Source organism: Dromiciops gliroides, chromosome 3, assembly GCF_019393635.1.
Source record: "Dromiciops gliroides isolate mDroGli1 chromosome 3, mDroGli1.pri, whole genome shotgun sequence".
In the NCBI taxonomy this organism is placed as follows: domain Eukaryota; kingdom Metazoa; phylum Chordata; class Mammalia; order Microbiotheria; family Microbiotheriidae; genus Dromiciops; species Dromiciops gliroides.
This window is the reverse complement of record NC_057863.1, coordinates 370,995,901-371,014,710: the sequence shown is the minus strand read 5'-3', so window position 1 is coordinate 371,014,710 and position 18,810 is coordinate 370,995,901. Positions and strand designations below refer to the sequence as shown.

Below are 18,810 nucleotides of genomic sequence, written 5' to 3'. Positions count from 1 at the left end.
GGTGCATGGAGTGCTACATAAGTTAAATTAACCTCAGTGAGATCTCTGTTCCAAATTCAAATTTTCACATGTTGATTGTGAGTTAATGTGCAACATGAAGGGCTTTTTCAATAATAATGCTTGTACTAATGTTGATATTTTAAAGAGCTTAATTATAAATAGAAGCTGCATCAGTAGAAGCTGTATCAGTTGCAAATGCTCTAAAATCCTATCTTAAATATGCAAATTTTACTCAAGGGTGTGTATGCCATTTGGTCGTACTTTATAATACACTGCTTTTATTATACCTTCAAATTGCATCTTTATTTGTGTTTAAAGGATGATTAAAATAAATGTTTTATATGCAATTTGCAATTGTAATTATCTTACTTTTACCTCATTAAAAATATCATCTTAATATACAAAACAATTGTCATTGCCAATAGATATAAATGCATTGTTTGAAAAAGAGTAAAAGGAATATGTCTCTGAAACCATTTTTATTTCTGAGAAAGCAAGGTAAAATGTAACCACTGTCATTTTTAACATTAATTTCCTATGTGTATTCTCTCTATTGATTTTAAGGGAATTAATGCTCAAATTTTTTTTTCCTTTTAGAAGGGAGCAGCAGATTAAAATTTCAAACTATAGATAATAACAACAAAAAACCCCAACCCTTTATATTTCTTTGGAATGTGTTATTTGTAAGCAACCCAACTTATGAATAGGCTGGGCTTCAAAAGCTCATTAATAAGTCAGTTGTTTGGAAATGCATTATCCCCATACAAAAAACATTAAATTAGGTTCCTAAGCCCCAAGTCGACCCAGAAGAGCCTATTTAACCCATAATGCACTTGAAATATAATATGAATAGCATTAATCAACTAACCACCATATATAGTGATGTTTCAATGGGAAAACACAGTCATTGTTCTAATTTTCTGATGCCAAGAACAAAGCATCAGGATTGAGAATGAGCACTCTTCCAGCTAAGAGATACTAGTAGTGGTTTCATTGGAGAAGAATAGGTCTGACAGGGTTTTGAGTATATAATAGTAAGGCTCAGAGACAGAAACTCAAGTATGGAAATCATAGAAACACAGAGTTAGAAGGGACTACTGAGGTTGGGCTCCTTTGAGGAATAAGGGGTTCAATACATGGCATACAGTTCTGAAAAGGTGTTGAGGAAGCTGAGGAAGAATGAGAACATGATAATCATGTCCCCAGTTTTTTCTACCTTCTCCATTTGTTGGTTTGTTTGTTTATGTTAATAGAAGCCTGGCCACTGAAGACTCCATGCCTCATCCCTGGGAGTGACTGCCCTTTATAGTATCAGAAAGAAGCAAGAGAGTACAGAAAATTAATCTGTAGCAAGAGAAAGTAGTAAAGATACACTTTGAGCAATACTACCTGTATTGTTATGGTTTTTTTTTCCTAAGCAGGTGTGCTGTCATAGCATTGTTTTGCTCAGTTTAATAGTGAAATAGATTTCTATGTTATGATTATTTTTTTTTGCAGGGCAATGAGGGTTAAGTGACTTGCCCAGGGTCACACAGCTAGTAAGTAAGTGTCAAGTGTCTGAAGCCGGATTTGAACTCAGGTACTCCTGAATACAAGGCTGGTGCTTTACCACTGCGCCATCTAGCTGCCCCTATTATGGTTATTTTTAAGGGAAAAAAAACTAGGGAATCTCTCACTTATCCAGTGAATAAGGAAGCTTTGTTGCCCATTCTCCTCAAGTAATAAAGCACTGAAAATGGAGAAATGGAAAGGATACTATCCAAGTAATAGTAAGTCAAATAAAAATAACTATGCCTTTTGTTCCCAGTATTTTGAGAAAAAGTTTATGTATTGTCCTCATAAAACATGAATGAGAATCTACATCTATATGAAGAATGTGAATGGGAGTAACTGGTTACCTGAAATGGAAAATGAGGATTAAAATTGTCCTAACAAATGTTTTCTTGATCCTTTCCTTGTGCTCAGTGAATTATCTCCAAGTCAATTATGATTTGTTGAAATAAGAAAGATATCAATTCTATCTACTTTCTTGATATCTCCATACATATTTCTTGTAAATAAACTATGTCAATTTCTCTTCTCAAAGTCTTTATGCCCCGCCAGCCTGTGGCTAAAGAAGACTGACAATGAAAAATTATATAATTAATTTGCTGTGATATAGCTCTCCTTTTTACATTCAAAGTAAATTTATTTTACCTTATTTTGCTATGCAGACTGTAAGAGAGAAATGTCTACACCAAAAATAAGTATTTTTTAAAAATCACATATTTCCTGTTAAATCCATTGTTATCACGATTGGAAATCTTCAAAGATTTGTTATGAAATTAAGAAAACAGCTTTATCTTCTCTTTGGATGTCTTAAAAACTATTTAAATCTCCAGTCCACCTATGGGCACTTGAGTGTCAAAAAATAAGAAAAAATACTTTCTAGACAGAACAATTTACTCACATAAATGATAGAGAAATAAAGTTCAAAAAAACCTCTGGGAAATCCTTGGATGTCCCCAAGATAGTCTGACTATGAATACTCAACAATTTTAGTCATGGGGAAAAAATCTATAAAGGGAGATGAACAAAATATTTGTTTCCTTAAAATGATAAATGATAGAAAATAAGGCTTTTTGACATCCCGTTGCACCCTGAAGTATGACTCTCTGCCCTGATGGACTAATGAAAAATAACATTATTGATAGCCTGAAAATGAGCAATCACTTGAACTTATGGATAAAGAAATGGCTTTAATTAAGCAAATTCCCACAAAATCCCTTCAAATTCTAATGGAGTTAGTGCTTATAGGCATATTTTGTACAAAGTCACAAAGAGGGTGTCACTCATCACTCGTAGTCAGAGTTTCCTCACCTGGGAATTCAATAGATTAATAAAATAACAGGTAAAGTGATGTCAATTCTATTAAGTACTGTTTATTGTTTTATGTATGTCATTGTATGTGTGTGTATATTTGAGTACATGTGCGTGTACTGGAGGTGGGGGTACATGTACCATTTCAGAGGAGAGATGACCAAGGAATAAGGTTTAGGAAGGGCTAGATTCAACAGACTATTCTCCCATTTCTTCTAGTTCTTGTCCTGTATTGTTTCATAATAACACTATTGAGTTTTTGCTTTGTGGTCTAGCCAAATTATCAGAAATTAAATCAAAATCTCATCCGCCATGATTTTGGGAAGAGGTACTATTATAATTCTTCCAGAAGCAAATAGGAGAAATAAACTATGTGTGGTTGAACATTACAACAAAAATATCATAATGACTCCTCTTATGTTGGCCAAAAAAAACCCTAAATATTTGTTGATTTTGAGATTTGTTGAGATTTTTGAGGCTTGATTAAAGCTATTAGTTCTCAGGAATGAATACAAATTTGTTTTAATTGCTACAAGAATACTTTAATTATACACAACAGAGGCCTATGCCCAGCCAATGTTACCTTATGCTGACATCTGCAATCAAGATATAAAACTTCACTTCAGAAACCAGTTGATTATTATTACTATTTATATTATCATTATAATAGGAATACATACTATTATTACAATACACCAGGACTGACAAATAAAAAGACATAATTTGTGAATTTACTCATTGTTCTTTCCTGCTATTCACAACAGTTGCAGCAACTATATCAATTATGTATACTGAATCTAGGTTAAAAATCATTTAATTTTAATTACTATTATTTTAATAAATTCTACTTATTGACATTAGAAAAAATCAAAGCAGTTTTGTGTCTATTTTTAATTCTTTTATAAACAATACTGCTTTAGTCAGCCAATCAATAAGTATTTGTTGCATTCCTGCTAAATGGTAAGCATTGCATATTATAATCTCAACCAAACTAATGGATTTTTATAACTAAAATGCCCCCCAAGGACTCTTTATGGCAGCTTAATAATCATTTCATATTCCAGTTGATAAGGATTTTTCCTATATTTATATTTATTTCTTAACATTCTATCTTCTCTTTTAAAAAAAATGCATAATGTCTTCAGGGCCTTAATTTCCCTTTCCTCTAGCTATGTTTAAAAAATAAATAAATCTGCCAGCTGTTGTAGTAGAGATTTTTTTCATCTTTTGTTTCCCTTCTTTCCATAGAGCCATAGCTACTTGTTTCCCCTTTGCATTCCCTAACATTTTGGGTTATTACCTAAACTATACTGTATATCCTTGGCTTCTTTTTTACTTATGTATGAAGTAAGCCTATTATATCCTAAAATCATGCCCAAAAAAGCTCTACTCACATTGTATTTTCTTTTTTTGTTTTTGTTTCTTTTTAATTTTTTTAGTGAAGCAATGGGGGTTAAGTGACTTGCCCAAGGTCACACAGCTAGTAAGTGTCAAGTGTCTGAGGCCGGATTTGAACTCAGGTACTCCTGAATCCAGGGCCAGTGCTTATCCACTGCGCCACCTAGCCGCCCCACATTGTATTTTCAATCTTAAATGATAGGCTCTCAACAAGATACTATATCTGTTTATATAGCATCAAGCATATGGCACATAAAATATAGCAATCCCTAAGTATATCAAATCAAGGATATGAAAAGAAGGACACCAATGCTGCTGCATTAGTAGCTGATAAGAGGACATGGCATCCTCAACTAATTAAAAAAAAAATACCTGTGGCCCATGTATATACATCACATATTCATAGAGCTAGAAAAAAATAGCCCAACCTGATCATTTTACAAATGAGGAAACTGAAACCCAACAAGTTTAGGATAAAAAAACATGAGTAGCATTCCCAGAATTACTAAGACTAGACGAAATTAGACGAAATCAATTTATCAGAATTTATTTTGAAGGCAAGAGAGAATAATTTACATTTCCCTGCCACCATCAAAGAGAGAGAGAGAGAGAGAGAGAGAGAGAGAGAGAGAGAGAGAGAGAGAGAGAGAAAGAGAGAGAGGAAGGAAAGAAAGAAAAGGAAAACAAAGGGAAGAGGGGGAAAGGTGAAAGAGGATATTGTTTTCCCAACCCTGCCCTTCCCCTATCCAGCAAACTCTTCTCAGGCTTAATATTTTCTTTCTATCTATTTTTGAGATTAACTTTCATTTTTACTTTCTAACATTAAAAAAAAAGTTAAGAAGAAAAGACATAGAATATGGTTCCATATACTGCTCCCCAGCCCTAGAGATGGCTCTGCAAATAAAACTTCAATAAATATGTTTGAAGATTAAATTACCTTTTAAATCAGTCAACAAATATTTATTGAATGACTTTAATTTACAAGCCAATACTTGGTGATCAGAGAGATTAAAAAGACAAAGGCATAATAATAATAATAATAATAAAGCTCACATTTATAAAGCACTTTGGGGTTTTCAAACTATTTTACATATGTTAGTTCATTTGATTATAAGGAGCAATTTATAATATGGCTGGAGAAACAGGATATGTTAATAGAGAAGTTAAGAGACAATACATGAAAGGCAATATAGTACAGTGAACTAGTTTAATAACTAGGATGATATAAGGGCTTTAAGTAACTCTCTAAAACTATAAAGTTACCAAGAAAGTGATGGTCTCAATAGTAGAGGAAGCTCCCTCAATAGGGAATTCACTGCATTAATGAAATTACAGTCAATATCGCTATCCAATGATAGGATTAAGTGCCAAATTAATGACATAAAATTGATAGTTCAAAGGACAAAGAGTTGATTGTCGGTAGGATGCTCAAAGAAGACTTAATAGAAAAAGTGACACTTGGCACTGAGTATTTAAGTATGTCTATGATTTCAATAGGAAGATAAAGGAGGATGGGAAAGATACAGAGGTGTGCTGGAAGCAACTCATACTTGTTCATGAGAGTCAACTGTTAAAATTTCATTGTGAGCATTAATACCACCAAATGATGCAAATCAGGGCTTGATTCATTATTTTGTTGATTGTCAAGACTTAAAAAGTGATAAAGAAAATCTTAAAAGTGTAGATCTAACTTAAAAGTATGTCATGTGTACATTTTTTTTTTTTTGTGGATAGCCAGTTGCTAAACATTTAGCAGCACAACCTTCAGTAGATATGATATTTTAGATAGAAGAAACATGATCAAAGATGACTGATCAATTTGGCTGGTATGTATCCGAAAACGTGTATAAGAGTTGTGGGCAAATAGAATGGAAAAGCGTGTTGGCAGCAGATATTAGAAGGCCTTCAATGCCAGAAAACATAAAGAGTTCAGAATTTATCTTGCAGACAATAGAGAATCATTAAGATTTCTGGAGTAAGAAATGGACATGATAAAAACAGGTTTTAATGACTGATCTGACTGAAATGTGTATGATAGAATAGGGAGCAATAGGAGGCAGGGAGACCAATAAGGCAAATACTATTACTATAAACATGAAATGAAAAGGGTCTAAACTATGCCAATGATAGAATGAAGAAAAAGGAATATTTAGGACATTTCAGTTGAATAATGAAAAGAGATGGATGATTGATAGAAGACAAAAGGAGGGATAGAAGAGGGATACAGAAGAATCAAAGATCCCTAATAGTTTTTTAGCTTGGCTGAGAGGTTGACGGTGAGCTCATGAGCAAAAAGTAGAAAGTCATGATGAGGAGTCAGTTTAGAGTGAGCGATGATGAATGCAGTAGCAGACATTTTGAGTGTTAGGGTGATTGTACAATGTTCAAAAGGAAATGTCTAATAAGTAGTTCAATGTGTGGAAAAATCAGGAACAACAACATTTAATAGGACAGAAGTAGAGCCAACAAAGAAGACAGAAGATTTGAGCTATCTTTTTTTTTTTGGTGAGGCAATTGGGGTTAAGTGACTTGCCTAGGGTCACATAGCTAGTAAGTGTCAAGGGTCTGAGGTCAGATTTGAACTCAGGTCCTCCTGAATCCAGGGCCAGTGCTCTATCCACTGTGCCACCTAGCTGCCCCTGAGATATCATTTTAACAAACTTTCCATAGTAAAATAAGAAATAGTACATTTTAAATTGTGAACCTGTAGAAATGGAAACATATATTTACCTTTACAGTCTAATTCATCAGAATTATCACCACAGTCATCTTCACCATCACATAACTTGCTATTTGGAATACAACGGCGATTATAACAGTGTTTGAAACCTCTTCGGCAGCTTCTGTTTTCTGTTAATTAAATTGATAAAAATCAACAAAAGTAATAAAAATTAGCCTACATTTATATAGGGTATTAAGCTTCCACATTCATAAATTGTCCCATTTGATCCACACAAAACCTTTTTGTGGTGGGTAGTGCACAGAGTGTCCCAAAAGTCTTAGTGGAGTATTAAGCTTTAATTACTTCAAGTCCAAATGATACAAACTTATGGAAACAGGATTTGAAAGTTTAACTATTTCAATTTCCTTTATGTTTATTTAATTGTGTGAATTTTGAATAATATCATTTTAATTTTGACATTTAATTTTGACAATTTTGTGTGTGGGATAGTCTCTGACACTAGAGGTCTTATATGACTACCTCAATCCCCTGACCTATATCCATTAGACTTTTTCTCATGGGGTCACATCAAAACTATCATCTATACATCCAAACCTCATTCTCTGTGAGATCCTGAGACTAGGATTACAAATGCAATCCTTTTACTTGCTAAATAGCAGCTGATGAAAGTTTAAAAATTGACTAAAGTGATAGAAAGCTCAAGATAGTGACTACATTTTCTCTTATAACATGACTAATGCAGAAATAGGATTAATGTTATTATGTGTGTGTATATAAATATATATATAACCTACATCAGATTACCTGCTGTCTAGGGGAGGGGGGAGGGAGGGGAGGGAGGGAGAAAAATTTGAAATTGTAAAGCTTGTATAAACAAACGTTGAGAACTATCTTTACATGTAACGGAAAAAAAATAAAATATTAATTTTTAAAAAAAGATAGTGACTACATTGAACTATAATAAAAGAGAAAACAATACTATGAAATTTTTAAAAATTAACCTTTCAAATACTGATTTTTGAAAGTTTGTTACATTTATGGTCTTGGAGTTATTAAAACTCAGACTTCTCTGTATCCTCACTTTACAGAAGAAGAAATTGAGATTCAGAGAATTGAAGTGCCTTGGCAGAGATTACAGGCCTAGTAAGATGACTCTGAGGCCAGTGGTTTTACCAACTGTACCCCCAGAATACCTCTTGCTATGAATGTCTCCTGACAATTTTCTTGGCTATATCAGGATTAAAGGAAAGTCAATGGAGAGAGAACCAAATAGTGTAGATGGAGTCAGATATTGGGCAGAAGGAAAGCTTCTATCTCTTCTATTTTCTCTATAAAGGAAAATGATCTTCAAACCTGGTAGCACTTACAGAACAAACACGTTTAATAAATATTTGAAACTCAAGATAAATGAATTTAAGTCCTCGATAAATCTGTAACTCACTTCTAGTGAGCTACATTTCTGGGTACTAATAGAACTTTGGATGTGATAGATAAAGTTCTCATGGTAAACTCTGAAAAGAGAAATTACTGTAGGATCCGATTGGGGTAAATGACTCAATTTCCAAATGAGAAGGAAAGTTTAGTCTTAAAACTATAGGTTACTAAGATTAACTTGAATTCTCGTCCACATTCTAAAATATATTATTAAAGGGACAGTTACTGAGCTATAGAAAGGGAAGTGTTAAGAAGTGGCATAAGTTAAACAAGGGCAAATTATGCCATGGTAATTTACTTCCTTTTTTGAAAAAGTTTACTAGACTATTTGATATGAAGAAGTCCAGGGGTATAGTATTTTTGGATTTCATGTAATTGAATCCCATAATATACTCTTTGAGAATATATAGAGATATGGGCTGTAGGATATTACAGCTAAGTCTGAAAATGCTCCATAGAATGGTGATTAAAGTAGTGTAAACCTGGAAGGACATCTTTGGTAGAGTATCCAAATATTATGTCATTAGCCCTGTTCTGGTTAATGCTCTATGTTGATGATGCTAAATGAACATTATTATCAACTTTGGTCACAATGCCTCTCAGCTTTTCTATCAATTGAAAATGTGATAATCATGCCATCTATGTCTTCACTCAAACCACTGATTAAAAAAAAAATTGAACAGCACAGGGCCAAGAATGGATCCCTATGGATTTTTATTAGGGATCTCCTTCCTAGTCTATAGTGATCCATTAATGACTACTTGTAAAGTCTCATATTGATTTTTCATTCCACCTAACTATACTCTGAAATAGCCTACTTCTATTCTTCTTCCCTATGAGGATAATTTGAACATTTTGGCAAATCTTTTGATGAAACCTAGAGAAATGATTTCTAAAAAGTAACCCTGACTATGAGTCTAGTACTGCTTTTAGAAGAGGAAATGAGGTTAATTTAGCATGATTTATTTTCTATAAATCTATGATGACTCAGTGATTGATCATTGCTTCTCTTTCTAGATGTTTATGTCATTCCTTACTAATACATTATAGTTCTTTGCAATGAATTGAACCCAAGCACACCCTAATTGTCTGAATTCATTCTCCCTCTCTTTTTTAAAATTAGTACAACAGTTGTCCTTTTCTAGTCCTGTCGCACCTCTCCCCAACTTCACTTATTTCAAGTAACTGTGCCTCAGCAATCACATTCACAAATTCTTTTGGGATCCTGAGACAGAATCTGTCTGGGCTTGATGAGTCAAAGTCAACCAGTGCAACCAGATGTTCTCTTACTCTTCCTTGTTTATCTTAGATTTGATCTCTTTCTTAAGTATTTATGTTCTATTTAAAATTGATTGGTAGTAGATTCCTTCCCAGTAGTTAACCAAGAAATTTATCTATAAATTATGGAAATTTAAAGGGGAGAGGGGAAGGTATTAGGAAGACTGATGGGGAAGTAGGTTATAACCTGGATCCTGGGATCCTGGTAATTATTGGACCAAAGTTGGTGACTGAAAACAGTATGTGAATGTCATCAGAGAATTCCAGGTTCTATTATTAAGGAGAAAAAATAACGTACTCTATCTTAAGATGCTCAAAGACAATGTCTCCTTTTGTAAAACATTTTCATGAATGAATTCAGGAAATACAATAAAATAAACACACAAAAAACAATCACTTGAAAAGGAATCAGTAACATCCCTAGAATGATAATGATAACAATAAAACAATAATAATAGTGCTTTAAGGTTTATAGATGCAATTGTTTTCATTATCTCATTTGAATATTAAAGATGTGTTTAAGGTACTTACCACAGTATAGAAGTTTTTCATCAGATTTATCCTTACAATGAACAACACCATCACAGGTTAGCTGGTAGTCAATGCACTCACCATTCCCACATTCAAACTCAGAATAAATGTTGCAAGATGAATTCTTAGCTAGAATGAGAATAAAAATTATTTTTTCTGTATTAATTTTTGTAATTCAGTCACAAGTAACAATTTATGAGTGTTTTATTCTATACACATTGATAAAGAAATTCTAATGTTTTATTTGAATAACCATATGCTAAGTATAAATAGCATTAAGGAAATGGGGAGAGAATCATTTGGCCTGGGCTATATAGATTCATCGGTCAGTAGATAGAGAGTTTGGCTGGAGTCAGGAAGACCTAATTTCAATCTGGCCTTAGACATTCACTAGCTTTGTGATTCTGGGCAAGTCACATAACCTCTGTTTACCTAAATCCACTGGAGAAGGACATGGCAAACTAGATAGTATCTTTGCCAAGAAAACCCCATATGGGATCACAGTCAGACATGACTGAGCGCTTGAACAATAACAACATAGATTCAAAGAGCACCCAAATTTAGCAAGAAAAGACATTGAATTATACAATATTTGAGTGTGCTTATCAGTGTAAATGGTGATTGTTTAAAAAAAACCTAGATTTTGTCCCTTTGAGGTATAATGGGTACACTAAGTGTTATAATGGATAGAATGCCAAATATAGAGTTAGAAGATCTGAGTTCAAATCTAGTCTGAGACACTTACTAGTTGTGTGAACCTAGACAAGTCACTGAACCTCTTTGTGCTTCAGTCTTCTTACCTGTAAACTGGAGATAATAATAGTATCTACCTCCCAGTGTTATTGTGCCAACACTTATCTCATGGTTTGACACATAATAGGCACTTAAGAAATGTTTACTGACTGACTATTTTTGCTACAAGGGATAAATGAAATTACATTTGTAAAATACCATGGAAACTTTAAGAATTACATAAATTATATATCAGAATATTTTATTATATTTATTGTTAATTATATAAATTTATATATAAAATAGTTATATAAACACATAAGAAGTTATCATTGGTACATTTTTATAGAAGAAAGCTAGGAAAGCACTTGTTAATCACACATATACATATATAACCTCACTCAGTAGCTCATGTATTTTGGTGCCCTATTTTGTTTTCATGGAAATTGATTTTGTATGGCTATGGGTTTTTAAAATAGTGATTATAAATAGGCCTCAGCATATTATAAACAATGACTTGTGCATAAGAATTGGTTGTGTGTGTGTTTGTGTAATTCAAGATATATTAGATAAGAAAACAATATAGGCTGGACATGTACATTAAAAGCAATTAAGATAACAATTGGACAGATCAAATGCTCCACTACTACCCACACAATGTTCAAAAGCCTAGAGGAAGGCCTCCAATGCATAGAGTTGCTCCTTTTTGGATGATTTATGGAAATACATCAATAAGAGTCACACAGATTGGGAAAGAGTGAATGAATTACATTCTGTACCAAGGAAGAGAGTAGTCACATTGATGAAATGACAGAGCCATTAAATCACTAAAGGAGAATAGCTGAGGGTTCTGAAGTTGGAGGTAGTCAGGGCCACTTTAGAGTTGTCTACCTAGGAATTATTTATGAGTGACCCTTGTAGACATGGATAGAAGTAGACAATGCCCAAAATCTCTATTGCTCCCTCTCAATGTTTTCTACCTTGTTTAATCAGCATGCTCAGGCTCTCCTGTTCCTAGAAATACAATTGCTACTGTTATGTCAAGAGTCTGGAGTCTCAATTGTTCACATTACCCTACTCCTCAGGGACACCTTATACCCATGGGAGCCATAAACACTGGAGATATCTTTTTTGTGTGTGTGTGAGGCAATTGGGGTTAAGTGACTTGCCCAGGGTCACACAGCTAGTAAGTGTTAAGGTTCTGAGGCCGGATTTGAACTCAGGTACTCCTGACTCCAGGGCCAGGGCTCTATCCACTGTGCCACCTAGCTGCCCTCACTGGAGATATCTTAAATACTTCCTACCTCAGCCTTTACCCTGGCATCTTAAAAACTTCTTTAGCAACAGTACTTTCAGTCCCTGATTTTACAACCTTCACTTTACATGATTTGCTTCTCAGCAAAACACCCGCCTCTCTGACCCAAACACCTAATACCTGCCTCCCAGACATGTTCCTTCTAACAAGCCCACAACCATTCCTACACTATAAGTTTTCTGTCAAAATCCCTGATAAGAATCACTGGAGTAGAAAAAGAGGAAAGCTAACCTCACAAAGGATTGAGAGTGATGGGTTAGAGGGGCAGCTAGGTGGAGCAGTGGATAGAGCACTGGCCCATGATTCAGGAGGACATGAGTTGAAATCCAGCCTCAGACACTTGACACTTACTAGCTGTGTGACCTTGGGCAAATCACTTAACCCTCATTGACCCACAAAAGAAAAAAATGAAAAGAAAAGAAAAAAAAGAAAGTGATGGGTTAGGGGGCAGAATTAAGAAGGAAGCTGCACCAGTGCCATTTCTAGGTGGAACTTATAATGAATCTTCATAAAACCAACATTGTTAATCATATGACAGTGTTGACTAACATTGTATCTCCAGCATGCAAAAGGCTAGACCATTGCTATTGCAAGTGGTAATGTAGAGATACTTCAAGGTAGAGCCAGCTCTAAGGATAACAGGTGCTTGGGACAACTTACCTGGCCCAGAAATAGTGTTTTGACCAGTTCTTAGAAGCCAAAGAATAATGCAGGGACTTTAAATAAAAGAGAAGCAGAATTGACAGCTTTTGGGGACAGTGGAAAGATATAACCAATATATATCCTGGAGTCATGTTTAGAAATCCAAGATCAAAGTAAATGGAGATTTCCTGGTTGTCCCAAAAAGTTTTAGTGCAGTTTTAAGCTTTAATAACTTAAAATTGTAATAGCTTAAAGTTTTAAACTATTAAAGGTTAAAATTGCATTAAGACTTTTGAAACAGCTTCTCTTACCAGAAGGATTGAAAGCCAGATTAAGGAGAGTAAAAGTTACTCTTGCTTTCCAAAGTCAAAGTCCAGATACCACTATGCCAGCATCAGGTGGCTAGAATGGTATAAGATGGTCCTGGAAATTTTCAAAACACAGACTGAAATAATTTTACCCACTTGTTTTTCAAAGCTGGCTGTTCAGGGGCATGTAGAATTTAAAGCTTTGTTCACCCAGGGACCCATGTGAGGGCTGATGGGTTGTATATTAATAGTAGTATTACAGGGCTGAAAATCTAACCACCTTTTATAACTTTGCTTCTATGGGAAAACACGTCATGAGGTCCAAACCAATGAACTTCTGGGATATATTCAGTGGTAAGTTGGTGCCTCCCTGTGTTCTCTTTTTGAGTACTACTAATCAGTGCCATGTTGATTCATTCACTAATGAAATTTGACCTTATTAATTATGGCTGAGTTAATTAGAATCTCGTTTATCTATCCTAATGCAGGGAAGTTAGCTTAATTTTAAAAATTTCTTCTCATTTTTAATTTTAATTATTCTTAATTTCTTACTAATCCTTCTTCTGTAGCAATTTAATTGAAACAGTATTAAAGTCACTGATACTGTTAAAACTTTCTAATGTTTAAAGGCTTTATTTTTTAACTGTTACTTGGAGTTATACTTTGCAAAATAATGCTTACTTCATTTCTTCAGGTATCTGCATTTCACAGTACTGTTTACCATTTTGTAAATGAGCTGGTGACTTAGCAACTCCTGATAAGTCTTTATAAATATGGCTTCCTAGATGGTTTTGAGATGACAATGTAAGGACAGGCTTTACAACTTCCCAAGATCTATTAGAATCAATATACTCACAGTCACTCCACAAAAGGATAAGATATTTATGAAAGTAACTTTTGACAGAGTTGAAAAAACAGATCTCAGTAAATTCCTAAGGACTTTTCATATAGCATTCTATTTCCCATCTCCATACCTTTGCACTATCTGTCACTTATGTCTGAAGTACACTCTCTCATAAATTCCTTCATTTACTTTAAGAGGTGGCTCAAGAGCCACCTTCTATATGAATCTTTCCTGGTCCCCCTATAGCTTCTAGTGCCCACTCCCCCCCAAAATCACCTTTTATCTATTTTGAGTGTGGTAAAAAGTTTCAACAGTCGGTTAGCGATAATGGAGAGACGCCAGTTTTTTTAAGGACCACCCTTTCGGGGAGGAGACCAACGGCATGAGCTATGCATGCCAGTCGGCCTGCTAGCACTCCACTTCTGGGGTGCAAGCTTAAAAGGCAAGGAGAGAATGGAAGTGGGAGCTTTTTCCTGCTCTGCTGGTCTCCTGGCTGCGCTGCACAGACAGACGCTGACTGGAGTTCGACTCGACCCGGCTTGCGGTTAGCAGCACACTCTTGACTCGGTCTCTCTCTCTCCCCAAAGGTGGCCTTGGGCTTTTGGTTAGTTTTATATGGAATATAGACTAAGCTTAGACTTAAGATGATTTGTTTTATATTTCTACTTTCCTACCCCTCTAATCAACATCACCTGTTAACTACCACACAATAAAGCTCTAACTAGAAAACCAGAAGCTTCTTCCATTTACTAGACTGGGAGATAAATTAAGGGAAAGGTTAAAGAGGGGAGATTTATGATCTAATATACAATTTTAAATCTCACATGAATATCTGTACATAAACATTGTTTATCCTGACAGCTCTTTAGTGTCAGAGACCATGCCACTTACTTGGTATACCTAGCACCTAATACAAGCAATGCTTGTTGTTAGACTGATTAAAAGTTCCATGCCCAGGTCTTTCTATGCCCTTTCATGCGCTCCTTCCCATTATTCCTCCTTTTATAAGCATCACTAAGATAGTTAAAAACAGATGAGGTTTTGGGATAGCAGCTAGCAGGATGAAATAGGTATCCATTGATTACTTTTATCAGTGACTGCTCCAATAGGCTAAAGACTTCAGGTGTCTTTCAGCCTAGCAGAACTTTATACCAGTGGTGTAGAGATCAGTGCTGAGCCTCACCCACTATTCCAAGCTGCACAATATGGTTATTTAGCAGGCTTGGCAGTTATCAAGAAATTCAGCAAGAGTCTATAGCCCTGTGTTAGTACAACTGTACATGTCAGAATTGATGGCAGCCTGTCTGACCCATTCCCTCTCACCAATAGAGTGAAGCAGAATGGCATAAGAGGGACAGTTTTATCCAATCTATTTTACTGCTAGTCTAGGTCTTTGCAGTACACAAATAAGCCTTGCTGTTTTGATTGAAGGCAATACTTTGCTTCCAACCTGTAGTGACCTATGAAGAAACATGAGTGACTCTAATGCTTGGCTTATGCCCGAGGCTTACAGATGGGATTGGATCCACAATATTAAGGCTGTGACTACAAAGGCAAACTGAAGTGGGCAGTTTGCACAATTATCTGAGTATTCAGGAAGGAATTGCATGTAAGGGAAAAGGAAGATTTGGGAGCTTGAATCACCTAGATTGGCTGTCGATACTTATGATTCACAGCCTCATCACATTCACTTTGAAGTAGGCTAGGAATAAATCAGCCCTTCTATATTTATGCCTCCTTTTTTTTAACAAAGGGATGCTTTTATGCTGAAGTTCCACTAAGTAAAATGAGGAAGCACATGCTCATGTCTTTAGATTTTCCTCACCCTTTAGAGTCCAGTAGTTTTTTTATGGTAAGATAATTGTAATATAACACATCCCTGTTTGGTAGGTCATTAATACTGAAACTCAGGAGTAAGTATAGAATTCATCAAAGATTGAGCTGAATAACATTTTTTAAAACATCACTCCATTGCTGGGTATTTATTTTTATGACCTTAACATGCAAGAGACAATAAGGTTCTTGCTCTTTTCAAAGATGATCCAAAAACAAGGATATAGACATAGAGAAGGGAAATCTTAAGGAATTTCCATTTCCTGGGAGTTGAGTTCATCATTTTCTAATAGAGATAACTCTGGTTCTCATCTTCTTTGTATAAAATTATCATCAATCTAGTCAAAGGAAAGGGTGTATTTTTCCTGCTGTCGGCTATAACTCATGAAAAGATCAGAACCGTCAAACCTTTATTTATTTTGGAAATGGAACTGGAAACTTTGCTGTTAATAAGTATATAGTGTAACTGTGTTAATTAAGGATTGAAATGCCTTTGGGAAGTATAAACATCATGCAGCACTGCAATGCTACCTTCTTAATTAACAGTATGAAAAATACAGCAAATCAGTTCCATGACCCATTCTCTCTCATTTACATACTGTGACTGACTGGAAGTGGTTTCATCTCAAGGCTCCTGATCCACTGTCTAAACACACTATAGTTTTCATTTATCTTTAATTAAGTTTAGAAACCTGTGAATTTGGAGAGTCCAAATTGTGCAGTCTCAACTGATAAATGAGTAAAGGGACTCGTTATGCTAGACTGTAATCCTGACACTCCATGAGAGTGACATAGGCCAATAGCACCTTTGTTAACATTGCTAATCCAATGGCATCTCTGTGAGAGAGCTAAAAAATAAGTGGCAGCAGAAAACTTAGCTAGAGAGGAGCATCATCAGCTGTCTCTAATGTTTGCCGAGAGTTCTGAATTTCCAAGCTTATGCATATAATGAAGCCATCCCAATGGTCCCTATGTGTGATTCTGAATAACTGCTTCATTTCATATTTCAGTTCCTATTACTTACTCACACATCTGTTGTCATCTAACAATATCCGATCTCCCCTGCATGAACAATTCACCCTCCCATCAGGCGTCAAAAGGCACAGGTCATGGCAACCTCCATTTGCTAATGCACACGGAGAAAGTTCACCTGTGAATTGAAAAAAATAAACTTCTATTAGTCAGCATCTTATACTGAATATGCACTATACGTAGATTCCTATACTATCTTTATCCTAATGATAAATTGACCATAGTTGTGTACTAAACGAAGGAGATTTAGAGCCAAGTACGTGTGTTTTTGTTTTTTTAAGGCTACACTAGGCGGGACTTCTAATGAATCATTGCATAATTCTAGCAAGTTGAAAAGTGCACACAAACCAAGAATGGTATGAGATCAAAACCTCTAGTATAATGAAAATCACATAGATGTGGAAATGTAGCACTATAAATGGAACAATAGGAGGTTCAAAGGAAGTTATAAATCCATTTACAAAATTTATCTACCAAAACATCTTAATTTTCAATGTAAGCAATTCAATTTGTCTCTTTAGTCAAGGATATGGAGGATGAAATAGAGAGCTATGAAATGGCAGAAACATTAATTTATGAAAAAAAAAATCTAAATGGATAATCCTAAATGAGTCAGATTCAGTGTGGTGGCAAATGAGCTACGTTTAGAAACAATATTAACTCTTTCAAGTCACTCTGGTTATATGAAAATAGTAAAATCTTGAATGATAATGCAATTGTCTCAATCATCTAAGAATTAATGCCCAATTTATGATGAAATATGAGTGAAATTTGGTACACTCTATAGTTAAGGAATCATAATCTTTTCCATTCCAACTTACAGCTATTAGTATCATTGGCCACAGCAATAATGCCCATTGGTTGGTGTGGTATATCAGAGCGAAGAACCTTTGTATCTCCTCCTGTATATTTATTTGAACGCAGAATTGCTCGCCTCCCCCAGTCTGACCAGAAAATATAATTATCATAAACAGCCAAACTAAGGAAAGTCCCAGGTCCAGATTTGACAATCACCTGCAGTAAATGACAGCATAACAAAATTAAATACATTACATACACTGCTATATACTGGCTATTTTAAGAGCTACTTATGAAATGTATTTTATATACAGCAATCTTTGCTAAGTGCTTGTACAGATACAAAGATAATTAAAACTTGGTCTAAATATAGAAAAAGGACATATACCAAAATATTTAAGAATGATGCAATATCTATAATACAGATTGAAGTATACTAAGAACATAAAACTAAAAAACACTATGCAAAATATTATTCAACCCATCCTCCATTGTAGAAGACAAAAATCACATTAGGACTTATTAGAGAAATCTTTATCAATAGTAAACTCCAAACAAAATAATTTTATACTAATGCACATCTAGGTCATACAGTGAATAGAAGACAGGGCCTGAAATCAGGAAGCCTCATCTTCCTGAACTGAAATATGCCTCAGAAACTTATTAGCTGTATGAACCTGGACGTCACTTAACCTTGTTTGTCTCAGTTTCCTCATATGTAAAATGAGCATAAGAAGGAAATGGCAAACCACTCCAGTATCGTTTCCAAGAAAACCCCAAATGGTATCCCAGAGTTAAATATAACTGAAAAACTATTGAACAATGAGAAAATGTTATAATTCAGTTTTGAAAGTTTATATAAAAAGTATAAATTAATATTTATAACAAATTTCATCAAAATGATTAAATAGCAATATATAAAAAATATCAGCCAAATAATTTTATAAATTATATAACATATATAAAAAATATTACATATGGGACATAGTACTGATAGCTTTATAATTATAAATAGATGCTTTTTGTCTTTATAATTTGTATGCTGAAATCAAATCAATGAATAGTAATTGATAGCTATTGAATACTCAGCATAGTTCAAGATTCTAGAGAGGACAGAAAAACA

At 34.6% G+C, this 18,810-nt stretch overlaps 1 protein-coding gene across 1 annotated transcript in view; it reads right to left on the bottom strand.

The window, feature by feature from the left end:
* LRP1B (LDL receptor related protein 1B) overlaps window positions 1-18,810 on the bottom strand; it is a 2,279,180-nt gene that overhangs the window by 419,831 nt on the left and 1,840,539 nt on the right. The window contains 4 exon segments of the mRNA XM_043994810.1: window positions 6,988-7,107; window positions 10,184-10,312; window positions 16,882-17,007; window positions 17,711-17,903. Of these exon segments, the coding sequence (XP_043850745.1) occupies window positions 6,988-7,107; window positions 10,184-10,312; window positions 16,882-17,007; window positions 17,711-17,903 (568 nt within the window).